Source organism: Atta colombica, unplaced genomic scaffold (assembly GCF_001594045.1).
Source record: "Atta colombica isolate Treedump-2 unplaced genomic scaffold, Acol1.0 scaffold127, whole genome shotgun sequence".
Taxonomy (NCBI): Eukaryota; Metazoa; Arthropoda; class Insecta; order Hymenoptera; family Formicidae; genus Atta; species Atta colombica.
Genome location: NW_017259214.1, coordinates 248390 through 264617, shown reverse-complemented (window position 1 = coordinate 264617; position 16228 = coordinate 248390). Strand labels below are relative to the sequence as shown.

Here is a 16228-nt window from a genome sequence, read left to right as displayed (position 1 = left end):
TATATATATATATATATATACAAAGTGTTTGATAAGTAACGATAAAACTCTCTCGCATAGGTGTAGAGCAGACTGAACTAAGTCGAAAAGTCCTATACCATTTTACAATTTTTTCACAATAATTAACAAGATATTAATGACTAAAAATCGTCAAATATTGATTTTCTTAGAGCTTTATGAGAAGAAAATAAACAATTTTTGTCTATTTTTCTGTTGATAATACTTGATAGTACTTGAGTAAAAAATTATTGAAAACCAATATTTGGTGATATTTAGTAATATCTTGTTAATTATTACGAAAATTGTAAAATGGTAGAGGACTTTTCGATTCAGTTTAGTCTACTCTATCTTTATGCGAGAATTTTATCGTTACTTATCAAACACCCTGTATAAAAAGAATAGGTAAGATTTATAAATAAAAATATTCACAAATATATTATAGAAGTTCTTTTCATAAAGCAAGATAAAAACGCAAGAAAAATATTTCACAAATTTAGCAATAATATGTTTCTTGGGATTAAATAATATTTTCATTCGTTCAAAACGTTCAAATAATTATAGCAAATAAAGAATTCATATAAACAGGATAAAAAAGGATTAGTACTCACAGAATAGGATTACGGGAACACTTATCGATGCAATTTTATCCAATGGGCATCTTTCAAAACATTCTCGTTTATTTATAAAGTCCGTCGTTCTCCTCTGGCCATTGCCTTTCTTCGATGGCAGCAGCTCTTCTTATATTTTACAGTACTTACAAAATGAAGTGTAGGTCGGCCGCGAAAATTTATGTTGCCAAAAAAACTGTACACAGGAGTTTCTTCTAGATCATAAGCTTCATCTTCGTGGAAGTAATGGTCGGATAGAAGCACGGTTTTAAAGGTATCTTCAAAGTGTACAACGCTTAAGAAATAAAACGTCGCAAAATCGACTGAACAAAGTACGTCGAATTTTTTGGTATGCCGTGCGACTAATTTGTGCACGTATCAGCTATAACAAGGCACAAGTATACACGCGAACTGGCATTCAATAAGTAAGCTAAGTTCTTGTCCTCCAGTCTTAATTTTCATTTATAATTCTCTAGGGAAGAATTCCATTTCGAGGAACGAAATGACCGTTGCTTCGGAATCGAGAAATTGAATTAGAGTTCAATAAGTTAGAAGAAAATTTCGAGCTTAGCGTGCAGTTAATATTATTTTGTCATCTGCGCCGCTTTCTTCGCCTTCACAAGCTCAACCAGTTCCTGCAATAAAGACAAACAAGCATAGCATTACAGCTCAATTCATTATTCTTATAGTTATATATTTGATAATACATACTTAATTCTCAATATTATTTAATTATTTCAAACATCGCGTTTTATCTTTCTTCCTTTCATTTTATAAGAAAAATTTTATGCAAGCATAACAATGTTTAATTTGATATCTAGTATATAAAACTCAAGATTATATATTTGCATTATCTGACTGTAATAATATAGATATATAAGTTTTTTTTTAAGCCTACCTTATATCTTTTCATACATTCCTTTTTCGTTCTAGTGGGTATACACGCTGCGATTTGATCCCATCTGTCTGAAACCGTTGTTGGATAGGTTTTCAGTGCTTGTTCCAAGAGTTTTTGTTCACCCGGTGTCCAGGGTGCCAATTCTTTTTTCATCTCTTTGGATTCTACAGCAACACCATTCGCAATTGGATGGTCTAGACGCTCCGTAACAGCTGGCATTCTTTCTTCAATAGCTTCCTTGCTCTTTTTCTCAGCAATGAAATTGTCGAAAGCTTTCTTATTCGCCTGTTCTTTTAAACTCGATTTGCTAAAGTCAGTTGATTGTAGACTTTTGGCCTTTGCCAGAACTTCCTTGGCATCGCGTGTAACTCCACTGGTGGAAGTGCTGTGTTGGTTAATGAAATTTGCTACCACCTCCCAACGTTGATTAGTACCAGCAGGAAATAGATTAACTGCTTTTATTAAAAGTTGCAAGTCATTCTCGCTCCAGGGTGCAGTACAAGTTTTGGTCTGCTTATCAGGCGTATTTCTCGCATCGTTATTGATGACATTTACACGGCGTTCTGTTTCGATTATTCGTTCAGCCTCTTCAACGATGCTTAAAAACGCGGCTCTGCCGTTAGTCTGAAGATTCTTCATCGCCTCTTCCAGCTGCATAAGCTTGAACAGTTCACAGATCTTCTCTACGCTTTCCATATGTCGGAGACTCTCTTCCGAACTTTTCGCAAAATAATCGTTTGCTTTGCAAAAATCTCTAAACGCCTTCCTTTCTTTGCGTAACGCCTTCTTTTGTACTTCTCGCTCCTGCTTCAGCGCATCTTGCTTTGCCCTTTCTTCGGATTCTCTTTTTTCTTTCTCTAATCTTTCTTTCTCTGCCGCATCCCGTGCTATTCTCTTTTCTTCTTGTTGCCTAGCCTTTGCTGCCTCCTGCTTTGCTCTCTTCACAGCATTCTTCTTATCCTTATCCTCTTGCTGGAACTTCTTTATCCTAGGATCTATGTTGTAAGCCATATCCACTAAAGTGCGTATTCGCATCATCTCTTCTTTTTTCCGTTTTGCTCTTGTAGCTTTGTTCTTCTTCTCGATCCATTTCCGCATGTCTCGGCTGCAATTAATTTTGTTTGTCAAACAATTTTCCTGTTTTACAATTTTCCTCGAGAAAATCTTGTGATTCGTCGTACTTACTCTTGACCACTCTCCTTGTCTTCCTCATCAAGATACGAATACTCGCGCCAGGAATCGAAGTCGTACCAGAACGAGTAGAACTGTTCTACCTTCTCTCGTGACATGAATGGGCCACCCAATCGTGGCACGGGCTTTTTCATAGACCATCGTGAATTCTCTTTGAAAGCTTTACCCAACACCTCGTAAAAATTGTTCCGACAGTCCTTCTCATCTGGAAGATTGTCATTAAAATAAGGATCAACGCTATCGTAGCTTCGTCTCTTAATTTGACTCCCTAGGGTTTCCCAAGCACGAGTTATACATGTGAAGTAGTCATCGTCTGGTCGGATTTCCTCGCCCATTGCTTTGCGCTTATCAGGATGATGCTTTAATATTTTCAGCTTGTCTGTAATATATGTATTAGATATATCCAATCAATTGTCAATTTCAAATCACAATTAGAGTCACAAAAAATGTAAGCAGTAATAAATCAAACATGTTAATTTCCTTATTGTCTTACTGCTTAAATTTTTTTGTGCTATGACTCTTAGATTAATATTACATATGTTGTATGAAGTCTGATAATTGACAGGACAGAGAGGTTCTTCGATCTTTCTATCCTGTAGCCAACAGGCTTGAGAAATTTGTCATATGACAAATTTAGTATCAGCTTTATGTTTACATTCCCCTATAAAGCATTCTTTACATACAAGCTCTTTTGATAATATCTTCAGTCGCTCGATGTCTAAGATCTTTTATGCCTAGAACAGCATAATGGTCCTGATCCTTCCAGTCTCTTGGATCCAATGACCTGAGGTATTCAAGATCATCCTCAAATTGATACTGAGACAGATCTTCCTCTTCATCTGATGATTCCGACACACTGCCTCGTGTAAGACTGCGATGGAATTGGGTTCGCCATGCCAGTGCAGTTGAATATAAAACTACTGGACCCGCTGTACTGGTATTGGTTTTGCCTGGATCTGTAATAAATTGGTTTCAAGACTTATTTTGAACAAAAAGCTATAAAAAAATTGATGAAATAACATGAATTAGATGTGAACAAGATCACAGATAGATTGTCAAATGCAAAATTAGGATTATATGATATAAATTCAAATAATTATAAGTGACCACCTCAACAAAATTGTGTGAACTTTGCGTGAATCTGTTTCACCGTAATAAGAGACAAATCGAGCTAATTGATCGATTCTTAAAGATCTAAAAATTCATTGAAATGCGCGAGGTCATCCAAAAACCCCGCTGTTTCTTGACACTTCTAATCAATCATAACCTCAAAAGACCGGTATCGTGCGGCGAAGGATAGACAGCTTACCGGATATGGAATCGAACGCTGCGGAGTCCTCGTTCCCGGTGCCGTCTGTCATCGTCGTACGATTTTCGTGATGAGTCGGTTGAGTTAATCTTAAAACCGCACACGGGACACGCGGAAGGGCTTGTCCTGTCGATCACGTTATGTAGAGATATGCATTCCGAAATCCAAATAAATCTGAAAAATTCGAAACGACCCGAACTGGCGAATGTCTACAACCAGTACAACCTGCAACTTTCGAGCAATTCGGCAAACTTTCGAGAATTTCGAGTCTCTCGAATAATCTCTCGAGAGTCTCGAATACGAATTAACACGAACCTGCACGAACTATGGCATGAACTACGATTCACTAGAGTCCTATATATAGAGACCTGACATTGATTGCCGAGTTTCTGATTGGCAGTCTGATATGTATTCTGATTCGATATCTCCTAAGTGAAGCAACCATATTGGCTGCGTTTAGCGGACTCAACAATTAAATGAGCACTCGTTATTATTGGTAAATTCTTTTAGATCATCTAATCAGCATTTTAGATTTGGAAGAATATATCAATGGCCCAGTTTCCATCGAGGATTTAAACCGAATCAGAATGTAAGAACCAACCAACTACAGTCAAGTATTCCGCTGTTATAATCAAACGACAGAGAAATGCTCACTATAGTTGGTTGGTTCTTACATTCTGATTCAGTTTAAACCCTCGGTGAAAAGACCAATAGCAGCGAGCGCTCATTCAACTGTTGAGTACACTGAACGCAGCCATTCGTTTTATGAATGAATGCGTTCAGCAGAACACAACAGTTTTGCAATCGTTTTATGATTCTCTGCTGAGATAGGACTATCTTCTTCTTGATCTAAAAGCATAATTCAATCAGCGCGAAAAAACTTCCAACAGTTGCAAAATAAATGTTCTGCTGAAGGTAGCCATTGTGATCATTGTGATCACTCTATTCTTGAAAAATATTGGCTTCTGCACACAGAACGCGACAACGTTTGCCACACGATGAAAATTGGTGCAATAGCCGATTAACATCTCGCTTGCGACGCGTTTCACTGTTCCATAATCGCAATAAAAATTCAAAATTCAAATGCAACGACTATCTCCTATAAAATTGCAATTATTTTACAAAGAAAAGCAATAACTTCAATAAATATTAGAAACGATTGAAATGCCATAAATAAATTACATCAATTAATTAACATAAGATTTTTCTATCATGGAAATTTAATATCAAAACAATGAAATATATGCGAATGGAGGTATAAAATTCGAAATTCATTTATTATTTGTTAATTATAAATATTCTCTTTTTCTCTCTCTCAAAATCACATAATAATAAACATTTGGAATTCATTATGCGACATATGTACCACATCGAACATTCATATATTATCTTTATTCAATGCTTGCAATTAAACAGTGCTTTAATTAACAAGGCATGATTCGATTTATTGTGAGTGTATACATGTACACGATGGAAGGCACGTGTTTTCCTGTATTTATCTCGCGAAGTTCCACATCTTAGAACTTTTACTCACCTTATAAAATGTTTTTAGATATAGATAACTTATAATTACAGACTTCTATATTTAGATTGCTGATTCCTATGTAATAAAAAGAAATGAATCTAATTCTGAGTTTATCCTTAATTTAGTTCACATATGCACATGTGTTATTATTTGTATGATTTATATGTGAGAGTACATGTACTTTGAATATTGGGCTGTCAAGTTATCTTCAAACATGGCGGCGAATTGACAGTCTAAATATAGAAATCTCTGGCTGGATTCGAGGAGACGCTATTAGCGCTATTTGTGTCATTTCATCTTCATCGTCCATTAAACGTGAAAGGATAGTATGACACAAATAGCGTTGATAGCGCGCTCCCCGAACGCAGCCTACTTATAACAGATAATAATAAAAAAAGAGATACAGTCGTGTTCGCTACGTTTCCTTACAAATGTCAATTGGACGGAAATCTCAATAGCGAACGAGACAAACTTCGATAGTTTTGTTTACTGGGAAGACAGGGGATTATACGAAATGTAAATTATTTTTAACTGGCATCATCCCACACCCTATTCTTTGTTCGTATTGATAATAAATATAATAGCTTCTGATAATAAGGGAATTACTATTTACTTATTATCACACACTTGGTTGTCCTACGATTATATTCTCGCGGGACTCATAAATAAATACAGGAAATAAATTTCGCAACGCTGCTACAAGAACGTTATCTTTTTCTTCAAGTTATAATGCATAAAAGAAAATAAATTAGAACATAGAACAATGTTAATAACAAATAGCCACTTGCGACTTATCAGTCATGTCTAGTAAATGTATCACTAAGAAATTAAAAGGGAATGGTACCCAAGTGGAGATAGAAAAAGCTTCATCACGAATTATCGATTTACTGATTTCCAGGAGATGATAATCGCCTCTGATATGGATTTTGAAGTAATCGCGGAGAACATTCGATCACACGCAACAGCAACGCATCAATATAATCCTCCAGATCGGTAAGTCTCTTGTTCTTCTCCGTGACTTGCGTCTGCAGTTGCAATGCCAGTTCTATTAGATCCTGCAAGTAAAATGCTTTGTTCGAAATAAAATATTTAATTAATATAATAAATAAATTAATATAATAAATAAAATAATTGTTTTACAATAAAAAACTTGTTTCATAAAAAAAAAGACGATTACACATTCCTCTTTAATAAAAAAACTAATAAGAGATTAAATTTAAACAAAAAAATTAAATAAAGAAAACATTTTTACACTTCGATATTTACTTCTCTCGATTTTCCTTCAAATTGGTTAAGGACCTCGTGCGGCAGGCGACTTTTAAAATTTGTAGCGTTCTGAACGGCATCTTCGCCGCCGATAATAATCCTTTCGGAAGACAGATGATTCTCATCATTAATGTCTTTGAATTTGCTCTCCTTGTCTTTTTTCTTGTCTTTCTTCATATATTTTTCCTCTTTGAGATTTCGTAGATCACATTTCTCATCCCTCTTATCCTTCGGTTTATCTTCCTTCACAAATTTCTCTTTGTTTGCAGTGAGTTTTTCCTTGCTTGCAGTGAGTTTTTCATCTTTGTTCTTTGAATAAAGAATTTCCCTCGGCGCGGGACTGGGAGGTTCCGGAAGATCTTTCAACCTCGATGTAATCGGTGATGTCGAACGAATAGGCGATACATCGCGTTTGTTATCTTTCGGTTCGTCCACCACAATCTTAGGTTTGCTGTCCCATCTTACGAGTACAACATGCAACATTATTTATCATGCTCATAAATTTTACTTAATAAATCTATTTATAGAAAATAAATTGTTAAAAGAAAGGCTACGAATCCAAGCTAGTTGTTAATTGCTAATTAAAATTAACTTATATTCCAAATCCGATCACTATAATCACTATGTAATTTAAAATATAAACATTTCAACCTTCATTATGTCATCTTCAGTGTAACTCGTAAAAATTACAATCTATTTGTTATATATATTTTTATCACTGTTATAATAATTTTAATTTTGTTAAATATTTATTAGATTAAAATGAGTTATGGTGAGTTTTTTTTCTAATCTTTGTATATTTTTCCTATTTTCCTGTTGAAAATAAATATCTTCAAACATTTCACCTTTTAGGCACGCTGCTCGCCTGCTTGCCATAGAGTTTTAAACCCCATTCGTCATCCTTCGTTAAATTATCGACCTTTGACAGATTGGTTGTGGACGCACTCATAGCAAACCGTGGTGGTTTGCTCGGAGCGGCGTTAATTGGCACCGGTGGCGTGTGCACTTCGCTGAAGACATTGCTCTGCGAGCCATTCGAAATGCCATTAGCATTACCGCCGTTAACACCCGGATGCACGGGTGCATTCAGCGATGAGGCCGAACTTTTGTGGGATAAATCATCGAACTATAACAGATAAAAAAATAACTAAAATTATATCCAGAGTCTGTTGAACAGATTTATTTTCAGTACTCGTCCAATTCGTTACGTTTATACATATATATACATCTTCAATACATGTATGTGTATTATATTTACCAAATCAAAAATATAATAAAATCTTCCTTTCACTCTTCATTAACGATATCGCTAGTGTATAACGGTACCATTTACTTTTACTTACTGTGAATTCATCTTCATCCTCACTAATAACTCCAGGATCAGCTTCACCTGGTTCTTGTCGCGTGATTTTGATCTCATGTTCCTCCTTCTCGTTCAGATTGTTTCCATCGAGCCGATTCTTACTCTTGCCTTTGACTTTGTTTCCAATTGATTTGGCTAATTTCTTTAGGCCTTTGCGTTTTTCAAGACTGCCGATACTGAGCAAACTACCGCCGATTGTCTGTGCAGCTGTGGACAATTGTCCCAAGGAGCTTTTGTGACGCTCCTTTTTACTTAGGTCGGTCAGACTTCCAGCTTTTACGATAAAGCCAATCCTCACTTCGAGTTCGCCTCTCTCCTTCGTGTTCTCTTTGCCTGGTTTACTGTTAAGAGTGTACCTAATACAAGCGGATTTATTCACAAATTGAGAACAGATAAAATGTGCAGATAATATGTCTTACAAAGCAAATTTTAAATCTTAATAAATCCAATAATTGAAATCTTTTTATTTGTTAACAATAAAAAAAATTACAAATCTTTTGGCGAACAACGAATAGCATAAAGATAAATATTATACAAAATGTAAACTCTACTATATAGAGTGTTTGGAAATTAGTGATAAGTCTTCCTACAGGGGCAGAATGAACTAAATTGAGAAGAAAAGTTTTCTAAATTGAGAAGAAAAGTTTTCTAAATTGTTTATTTTCTTCTCATAGAGCTCTATGCATTTTTTCAGAATTTTTTATTAACTTTTTAGCACTGCATTTTCTCATTTTTACTAACATGAGACAATACGGTATTAAAAAATTCTAAAAAAATTCTTAGAGTTCTATGAGAAGAAAGTAAACAATTTTCGTCTCTTGCAGTTTTTCTGTAAAGTTGATAGTAATTCTGAGTAAAAAATTATTGAAGACCAATTTTTGACAATTTTAATATCTTGTTAACTATTATCGAAAATTGCAAAATAGTAGAGGACTTTTCTTCTCAGTTTAATCCATTCTGCCCCTGTGCGATAGACTTATCACTAATTTCCAAACACCCTATATATTAAAAGAAAAAAATTCAATATATATTTGATCATATCAAAAACTTATTGCCACATAAATCGAATGATCGATTATAGCATCACGCTATAAGAATGTCAAAAGGAATGCGAGTGATTAATGAGATAAGATGATACGCAACGAGTATCTCTTTTCCGAGTTATTTTTCTGTGGGCGGGAGGTGGGAGAGATTTGCAATGAAACGCAATTTACAATTAACGTTATCGCAAACACACCATCGATTCCTGGGCCTCTCGTATACGTCGAAGCTGGAAAGTGGTATATTGACAATGCCAAGAAATTCATCGACACCCAGGAAGTTGCGATGTAGAGCGGTGAGGACGATTTCCGCAGTATTTCCTTGCTCTGGAATCAACAGCTCGCATTCCTCGTGCCAGTCCACGTCCTTGGTAGCCTTTTCTTTCACCGACGTCTGGTACTTTTCCTTGCCGAGTGTGATTGTAACGAAGCAATCGTTGGTCTCTGCATACGTACATTCACAATTTGTGGTGTTGCTTTGTGACGTGGGCGAGGATCGGTGTTGACCGGGAGCGAGGTCAGGAGATTAATGAGATGTATGTAACGGGAATTAAAGATCTCACTTGGTAAGAAAATATGTCTGGTCTCGATCTGTAGAATTGCCGTCTTCAGAGATTGCTTATTTAATATTCATATTAAAAAAAGAGAAAATTCGGTTCCGATTTCGGTTTAATTTTAACTGAAGAAAGCGTTACCTGGTTGCGCACATTTATTAGATGCGTATTAATACAATTAAATTAATTTAAGTATAAATAGAAATCAGAGTTGGAAAGTGCTACTTTTTCCGTTACTTTTTCGTTATTTTTTATAATAAGCAATTTGATACTGACGTTGCAATTTTTTATAACTAAACGTTAAAATTGTGCTAAAATTGGAAAAGTCGACTTTTCTAATCTTGGCACAACTTTAGTATTTAGTTATAAAAAATTGCAACGTCATTTATTAAAAAGTATTATTAAAAAGTAACGGAAAAAGTAACGCTTCCCAATTCTGTAGAAATTGATGTAATAGAATTGAAATAATTCAATTCTATTTTTCATGCAGGTAATGAAATGTTATTTAATCCGACAACATATAACGCGCTTCTAATTTATATATCTTTCCACAGACTCTATCATTAACCATAATGTATGTTCTTTCGTTAGCAGCATTGCATTTGCTTATTTTACATTACGATTAATAAAAGCAATAATGTCACAATGTGTGTATAGCGGACGAGCATTGGAAGTCATTAACTCGTCGCGCAATTATACTGATTATTAGGTCGAGAAGATACCTTACATGCTCACGTTATATTGGTTGCAGTTGGATTATTAACTTGTAAATAAAGTCCTAACATTTCTAAACACTTTGTAAAATTCCTATGCTAATTTTCTTCAAAGCGACAAAATTTAATGATAAACTTTATGATTTGTATTTATTTCATTATAACTTATAAACTTTCTAAATTTTTTTTTGTATTCTCCGAGTTCATGAATGCGACGCATCTTAATTTTATAAAAATTCTTCTCAGAAAACTTGACATATTTATTTTCAGCAGAACGTCGATTTCTTAATGCGTAAAATATAAAAATTTGTGATGGATCACATTACTTTAATTTTGCTGAGAAATAACGATATACACATATATTTCGCCTTGAGATTTGAATTTGATTAATATGGCAACATACGAAAATTTGTGCGTATTGTTTTGCAAACTCAAATTACCTTGCCAGCGAAAACCGGATGATTCATGACCTAAAATAGCCGCGGAATACGAGGTCACTCAGTATTGGCGCAAACACATGAATAACGTGTAGATAAGTAAGAAATGTGATGATGCATGCATCAATGAGAGAAAACGGATGACAGCTGAATTATTTAGAGATTTTAAGATATTGTGTTCAAGATGCTTTAGGCATCAGGAGATTAAAGGCTTTTTATAATTTATCTAATTTTCATATATTTAAATGATCATTTTTAAATAATAATATATTTAATGCGCGCATATCTTGTTACATATATTTAATAAATTCTCATAAATAAAAAGCTCATCAAAATGAGTAAACATTTTCAAATGTATTAAATTATAATAATACATAAAATCATATACTCACTGTGTTTTCCTTTAGTTAGTAAATCCTTGGCCCTCTGAACTGTGAACAAATGAAAATGAAATGTCTAATAATAAACGCAGAAACGCAGAATACGTACCGAATAATATTAAATGATATGTTTATGCGTACTATAATTTATGTTATTTTTAATACATGTTAAAATACAAAATAAATTGCCAATTAGATAAAATTTTATATAAATTAATCTTTCAATTTGAGTTTTTAATATTAACAATATATTCATAAATAAATAATATATTCATAAATAAATCATAAATAAGCAGATATGACGTGCAAAAATACTGCATCGATCGTTTTATATCGCGTGCTTGTATTTAAATATTAATGTCGTAAAATGGAGGCAATAAGTCATTGTGAAAACAGAGATTTCTTCAACAGCTCTCGCGTACATCTACTTTTTTTTTTCAATCGACTTTCCATGACCCGTGGGCACGAGAAAATCTCGTTACATGGCTTTCGTGCATAATCGCTCTCGCTTATATCAGAGTAAAAATGTTGCACATATCATACATGTATCAGTTACCACGTTACCGCCCCTTTCGTAATTCTGAGAAATCAATTATTATTTTATGATCTTCATTTCTTATATCGTTGTTTATTTCTTCAATATTAGCGCCATAATTTATAAAGATAAAAAGTATCAATTTAAATATAACAAATAGTAAACATTTTATATTTGTATATAAACAATATTTTTAAATAGCTCGTAACAAATGACGTAATATATGTATGTAATAAAATAAGTAGTGTTCAATTTTTAGATCCTGTTTTAGATTCTAGTATCTCCATTTTAGATCTCTTTAACGATGAATAATATATAAGTTATGACATCGAAAATAAAATGTGAAACAAATTAAGAATTCTGTAATAAGCGATCGAATTTTATATAATATGATTTAATTATGCACGCTAAATATGAAAATGGTGCATCGTGACGCTTTGAAGTTTGTAATTAAGCCCTCATGTAACTTCTGCGAAACTTTGACCGAAGAATTTAAACAATAAAATCACACGATTACAACATTCTCAGACATTTTCCGACAATTTCACCACATTACAAACGAAGGTCATCCCTTCTAGCAGAAAACTTTTTCTTTTGTATTTAATCGAGATATAAAAAAAGAAAATATATATTATATGCGCTAAAAAGATTAAGATGATAAGGAATTGAAGAAAGTTGAAAAGATATTTTACTTGTTTGCTTTTTCGATATTTCGAATGAAATATAAATCAGTAATTTTTCAGTATGTATTTCAATATGTATTGAATTATTAAATCATGATACTGGCCTTTGCAAATGCATCATTGCGGAACTTGAAATCTGAATTTACATAATCCACAAGATTTCATAAAAGATTTCATAAAAGATTTCATAAAATGATTACGAAATAAATGCGTGCGATAAAAAAGAAAGGAAAGAATTGCACTTTGTCTCTCTTCGAACTGTAATCCGTTAGCTTGTAACACGAAGCGTTACCGAATAACTGTCGGAGGCACTTCCTCGTTCTCACACGCGCAATGGCGATGAACCGTAATAGACGTATGAAGTACGAGGAAGTAACATATTCTCCGATTTCTCGTGCATCGAAAGAGAAGAGCCAGGAGAACTGACTCTTCCATTGCCTCGTTCACGGATTAGAGTCGAGATTGAACTCGTCACGACGAAGACGAAGACGCAGACAAATACCGTTTAGTCTGATAGAAGCATTTTTCAACGCTTCGTGCGTTGAAAAACGTCTCGTGGTCGAATTGCGATGATTCGACGACACGCAATTACATTTCTTGACTGATCCGAAGGATTTTCTAGATCTTTCAAGTCTATCGCGAATTTTTTTCAAGGAATTTTGTATTACATAAATATTTGTACTAAAAAAAAAATTTTTTTACTAAATTAATTTGTCTTTATTTGATTAAATTAAATTGTCTTTATTTATTTCATTGGAGAATATATGTGAGGAGCAGACTTTCAAAATGCGTTTTGTTCAAAATTTCGTTTTTTTAGTTAGAGATAGCGTAGTCATTCAGTATTGACTTGTAAGCTACTTTGAGATGTTTAGAAAGCATTTTTTCATCATTAATTTATATGCTGAAAAAACATAATCATTTCGAAGTGTATTATGTTTTTTTTAACTAGAAACAAACAAAATACATTTATTTAACATTTTTATTTTGTTAAGCAATTTTGTTTAATATTTCACATCCTATTGATTGACATGTTTTATAAAGTGATTGATATTTTCTATAAAGTGCGTAGATTTCTTGTGCGTAATTTCTTTCTGTCTTTTTCGTTTTCTGAAAATTATAAATTTTGAACAAAACGCATTTTGAAAGTCCTCCTCATGCATTTAAATCAAATAGATATAATATGTTTGATTTAAATACATTCTTCATCAAAAGAAATAAAGACAAACTAAATTAATTTAGTCAAACATTTTTTTTTCTCAGTGTCAATTCTGTAAATTCTGTCAAAATGTTTTATAGATAAACAAATAATAATAATCGGAATTGAATGAACATAAGATTCAAAGATTTTTATTGTTTAGGTATCCGGTTTAGTTGTGAAATACTTTAAGTAAAGGAAAAAGGAGAGTAACTGCTAAAATCGAATAACTGCTAAATATACTTTCACGCGTTGCCTGTTTTGTGCACCAAGATATACGAAAGAATCGGAAATTTATCATTCGAAGAAATCGCGAGACGAGGAAACTCATAATTGTATGCATACGATGTATAGCACAAGAATCATTTTCTCTGTTACAATTTTATAGTCCACATGTTATTGAAAACGATAAATAAGAACTTGTTCAACAATTGTGATTTGTGCATGCCTTTATATAATAATTTTAACATTTATTTTGACATTTATTTAAACATTTATTTTAATTCGTGAGAGAATATTATCTCTGAATCAGGAATCCTGAGGAAACTTTCCAGATTCGCACCTGGTGTAGGTCACCGTTTTGAATATAGATATCTGGCTTTCCTTCCCCCCGTACATGTGTCCGTTGCAACAGAAATTCTTGGCCACGATACTCTCGATACTTTGACACCTGCCAATGTCCGAAGGTAAAAGTTAGCGCGCGCTAATTAAGGAGACAAGAACTCTAAAACGCGAGCATGCTTTCGCGAATTAAGCCGCATTCTCAGTAACAGGGTTCTTATCTTATGATCGATTCGTGTGGTGAACGGTGTAATCCAATTAAAAACTTCATAAACTGTATACTAAATGTTGTAAGATTATAATAAATTAGTGGAAATTAAATTATCGTAAAAGAATCAAGAGGAAAGATAACAATTAGAACAAGGAGAAAGGAGATTAAATTTAGATTATCAGAGAAGATATACGTGTGTTTTAAAAATCAGCTGATGAGTAATATCAATAATAGTAATACATAAAGTGAGTCATTGGATATGTTATGATCAAGAAATATCGAGCAAATGCTCGCCATTCGAAATTTCGGTATGTAAATTTTAACACGATAAATTCTATCACGTAAAATAAAACAATATCAGTCAGGTGTTATAATTTACAATAGAATATTTCCACGAGCTAACGTTTATTTGCAACACAACGATGCAGTCGCATGATTGCATCGTGTTTAATTGCTATTGAAATTAATTGAAATTATTATTAGAAATCGTTACAAATCATGCAAAAAATTATGATTCTTTTATGATAATCTTAAAAAGTCAAGGAAATAAGAAAAAGAAAAATAAAGAAGATAAATAATAATATAATTCTTCAATTAATTTGTCTCCAGAGATAACATTATTTCACAAATTATCAAGTGACAAATTATTTTAACATGTTTTTTATAAAGTGCTCTTTTGCGTCATTAAGGAACTCAATATTTAAATATTATTTGAAGCCAACTTTAGAAAATTTATCATTTTGATCTATAATTCTATACAATTTCCATTTTAAAATCGATAATTTTATTTTTTCTGAAAAAGCGTACAGAACGCTTAGAAATTTACTATAATTTTGTACGTCTTTAGTACATAATTGTTTCTTTCTAGAATTCGCTTTGTAATGTTGATGTAATTATATCCTTGGAAAGTATCCACAAGACACACTTTTGTTTTTGTAGGAAATTGTGCAATTTAAGGCAGAGAATCTATAATTTTATTTTGATTTATAATTCTGTTATTTCTATTCTAAAATCTACAATTTCACTTTATAAAAAAAAAAACACATTGAAAATTCATCAAATTTTTGTACATCTCTTATAGTTTCTCTCTAGAATTATCTTTTTAATATATCGATGCAATTATCCTTGGAAAGTATCCAGATATTCGGCGCGTAACGAATACAAAGATTTCATGATGCATTATGTAATTCTTTTTTTCATATAATAAAAAAACAAATTTAACTGGCAAAGTTATAGAGGAGAAACTCTTAAACGAAACCATTCTTAAACGAAAGAAATGTAATATGTCGGACGTGAACGTGCAATGTGAAAAAAGAGAAAATTGTTTTCCGAGCGATGCATTCTCAGACAGTTTTTAAATACACGTTTCGCGTGCACCACAACAATGACATGATGACACATCGCACAGTGGGTATCTCATTGCGCATGTACTCTCTTTGCGTCTTTTTCAATTTAAGATAACGAGAGATATAAACCAGACCACCCTCATAGCGCATTCTCAGTTAAATCGCGGTATCATTTGCGTTGCCGATAAAATTAAAATGTCAAGAGGAAAGAAATGATCTATTTAAACTAATGCTCTATTTGTTTTCAAGAAAGAAGAACATGTTTCTTTCAATATTCACCAAATTTTATCCGTTCTCCGGTACTTTTCAACAAGAGATATATAATGTAACACAGTGATCATTTCATTTTTAACATTAGCAAACAACAAGGATATAATGATTCACTGTAAAGATACTATAATCTAACCACAAGC

The 16228-nt window shown here is 33.0% G+C and overlaps 2 protein-coding genes across 3 annotated transcripts in view; both read right to left on the bottom strand.

The window, feature by feature from the left end:
• Positions 1-677: 677 nt before the first annotated feature.
• On the bottom strand, positions 678-6423 carry LOC108684218 (dnaJ homolog subfamily C member 2). 2 transcript variants are annotated; one of them, XM_018188428.1, is made up of 6 exons: positions 6376-6423; positions 4007-4180; positions 3381-3653; positions 2692-3076; positions 1507-2611; positions 678-1243 (listed from the first exon to the last, which is right to left on the bottom strand). In XM_018188428.1, the coding sequence occupies exons 2-6, from the start codon at positions 4056-4058 to the stop codon at positions 1193-1195; spliced, it is 1866 nt and encodes a 621-aa protein (XP_018043917.1). In that variant the 5' UTR covers positions 4059-4180; positions 6376-6423; the 3' UTR covers positions 678-1192. The 2 variants fall into 2 exon arrangements, with proteins under 2 accessions (XP_018043917.1, XP_018043916.1); XM_018188427.1 differs by lacking the exon at positions 6376-6423 and having other exon boundaries at positions 4007-4309.
• Positions 5370-16228, bottom strand: part of LOC108684219 (rab11 family-interacting protein 2) — a 13497-nt gene continuing 2638 nt past the window's right edge. The window contains exons 2-7 of the mRNA XM_018188429.1: positions 11297-11335; positions 9398-9644; positions 8141-8516; positions 7643-7923; positions 6798-7257; positions 5370-6586 (exon numbers count right to left, since the gene is read on the bottom strand). Of these exons, the coding sequence (XP_018043918.1) occupies positions 6416-6586; positions 6798-7257; positions 7643-7923; positions 8141-8516; positions 9398-9644; positions 11297-11335 (1574 nt within the window). The 3' untranslated portion in view covers positions 5370-6415. The remainder of the gene's footprint in view (positions 6587-6797; positions 7258-7642; positions 7924-8140; positions 8517-9397; positions 9645-11296; positions 11336-16228) is intronic.

Coding starts and splice junctions, on each gene's coding strand:
- LOC108684218 (XM_018188428.1), bottom strand. CDS start 4,058: ATGACAGACGGCACCGGGAACGAGGACTCCGCAGCGTTCGATTCCATA. Junction 3,654..4,006: donor AGCGTTCGATTCCATATCCG/GTAAGCTGTCTA, acceptor AATTTATTACAG/ATCCAGGCAAAACCAATACC. Junction 1,244..1,506: donor AATGTATGAAAAGATATAAG/GTAGGCTTAAAA, acceptor TCTTTATTGCAG/GAACTGGTTGAGCTTGTGAA.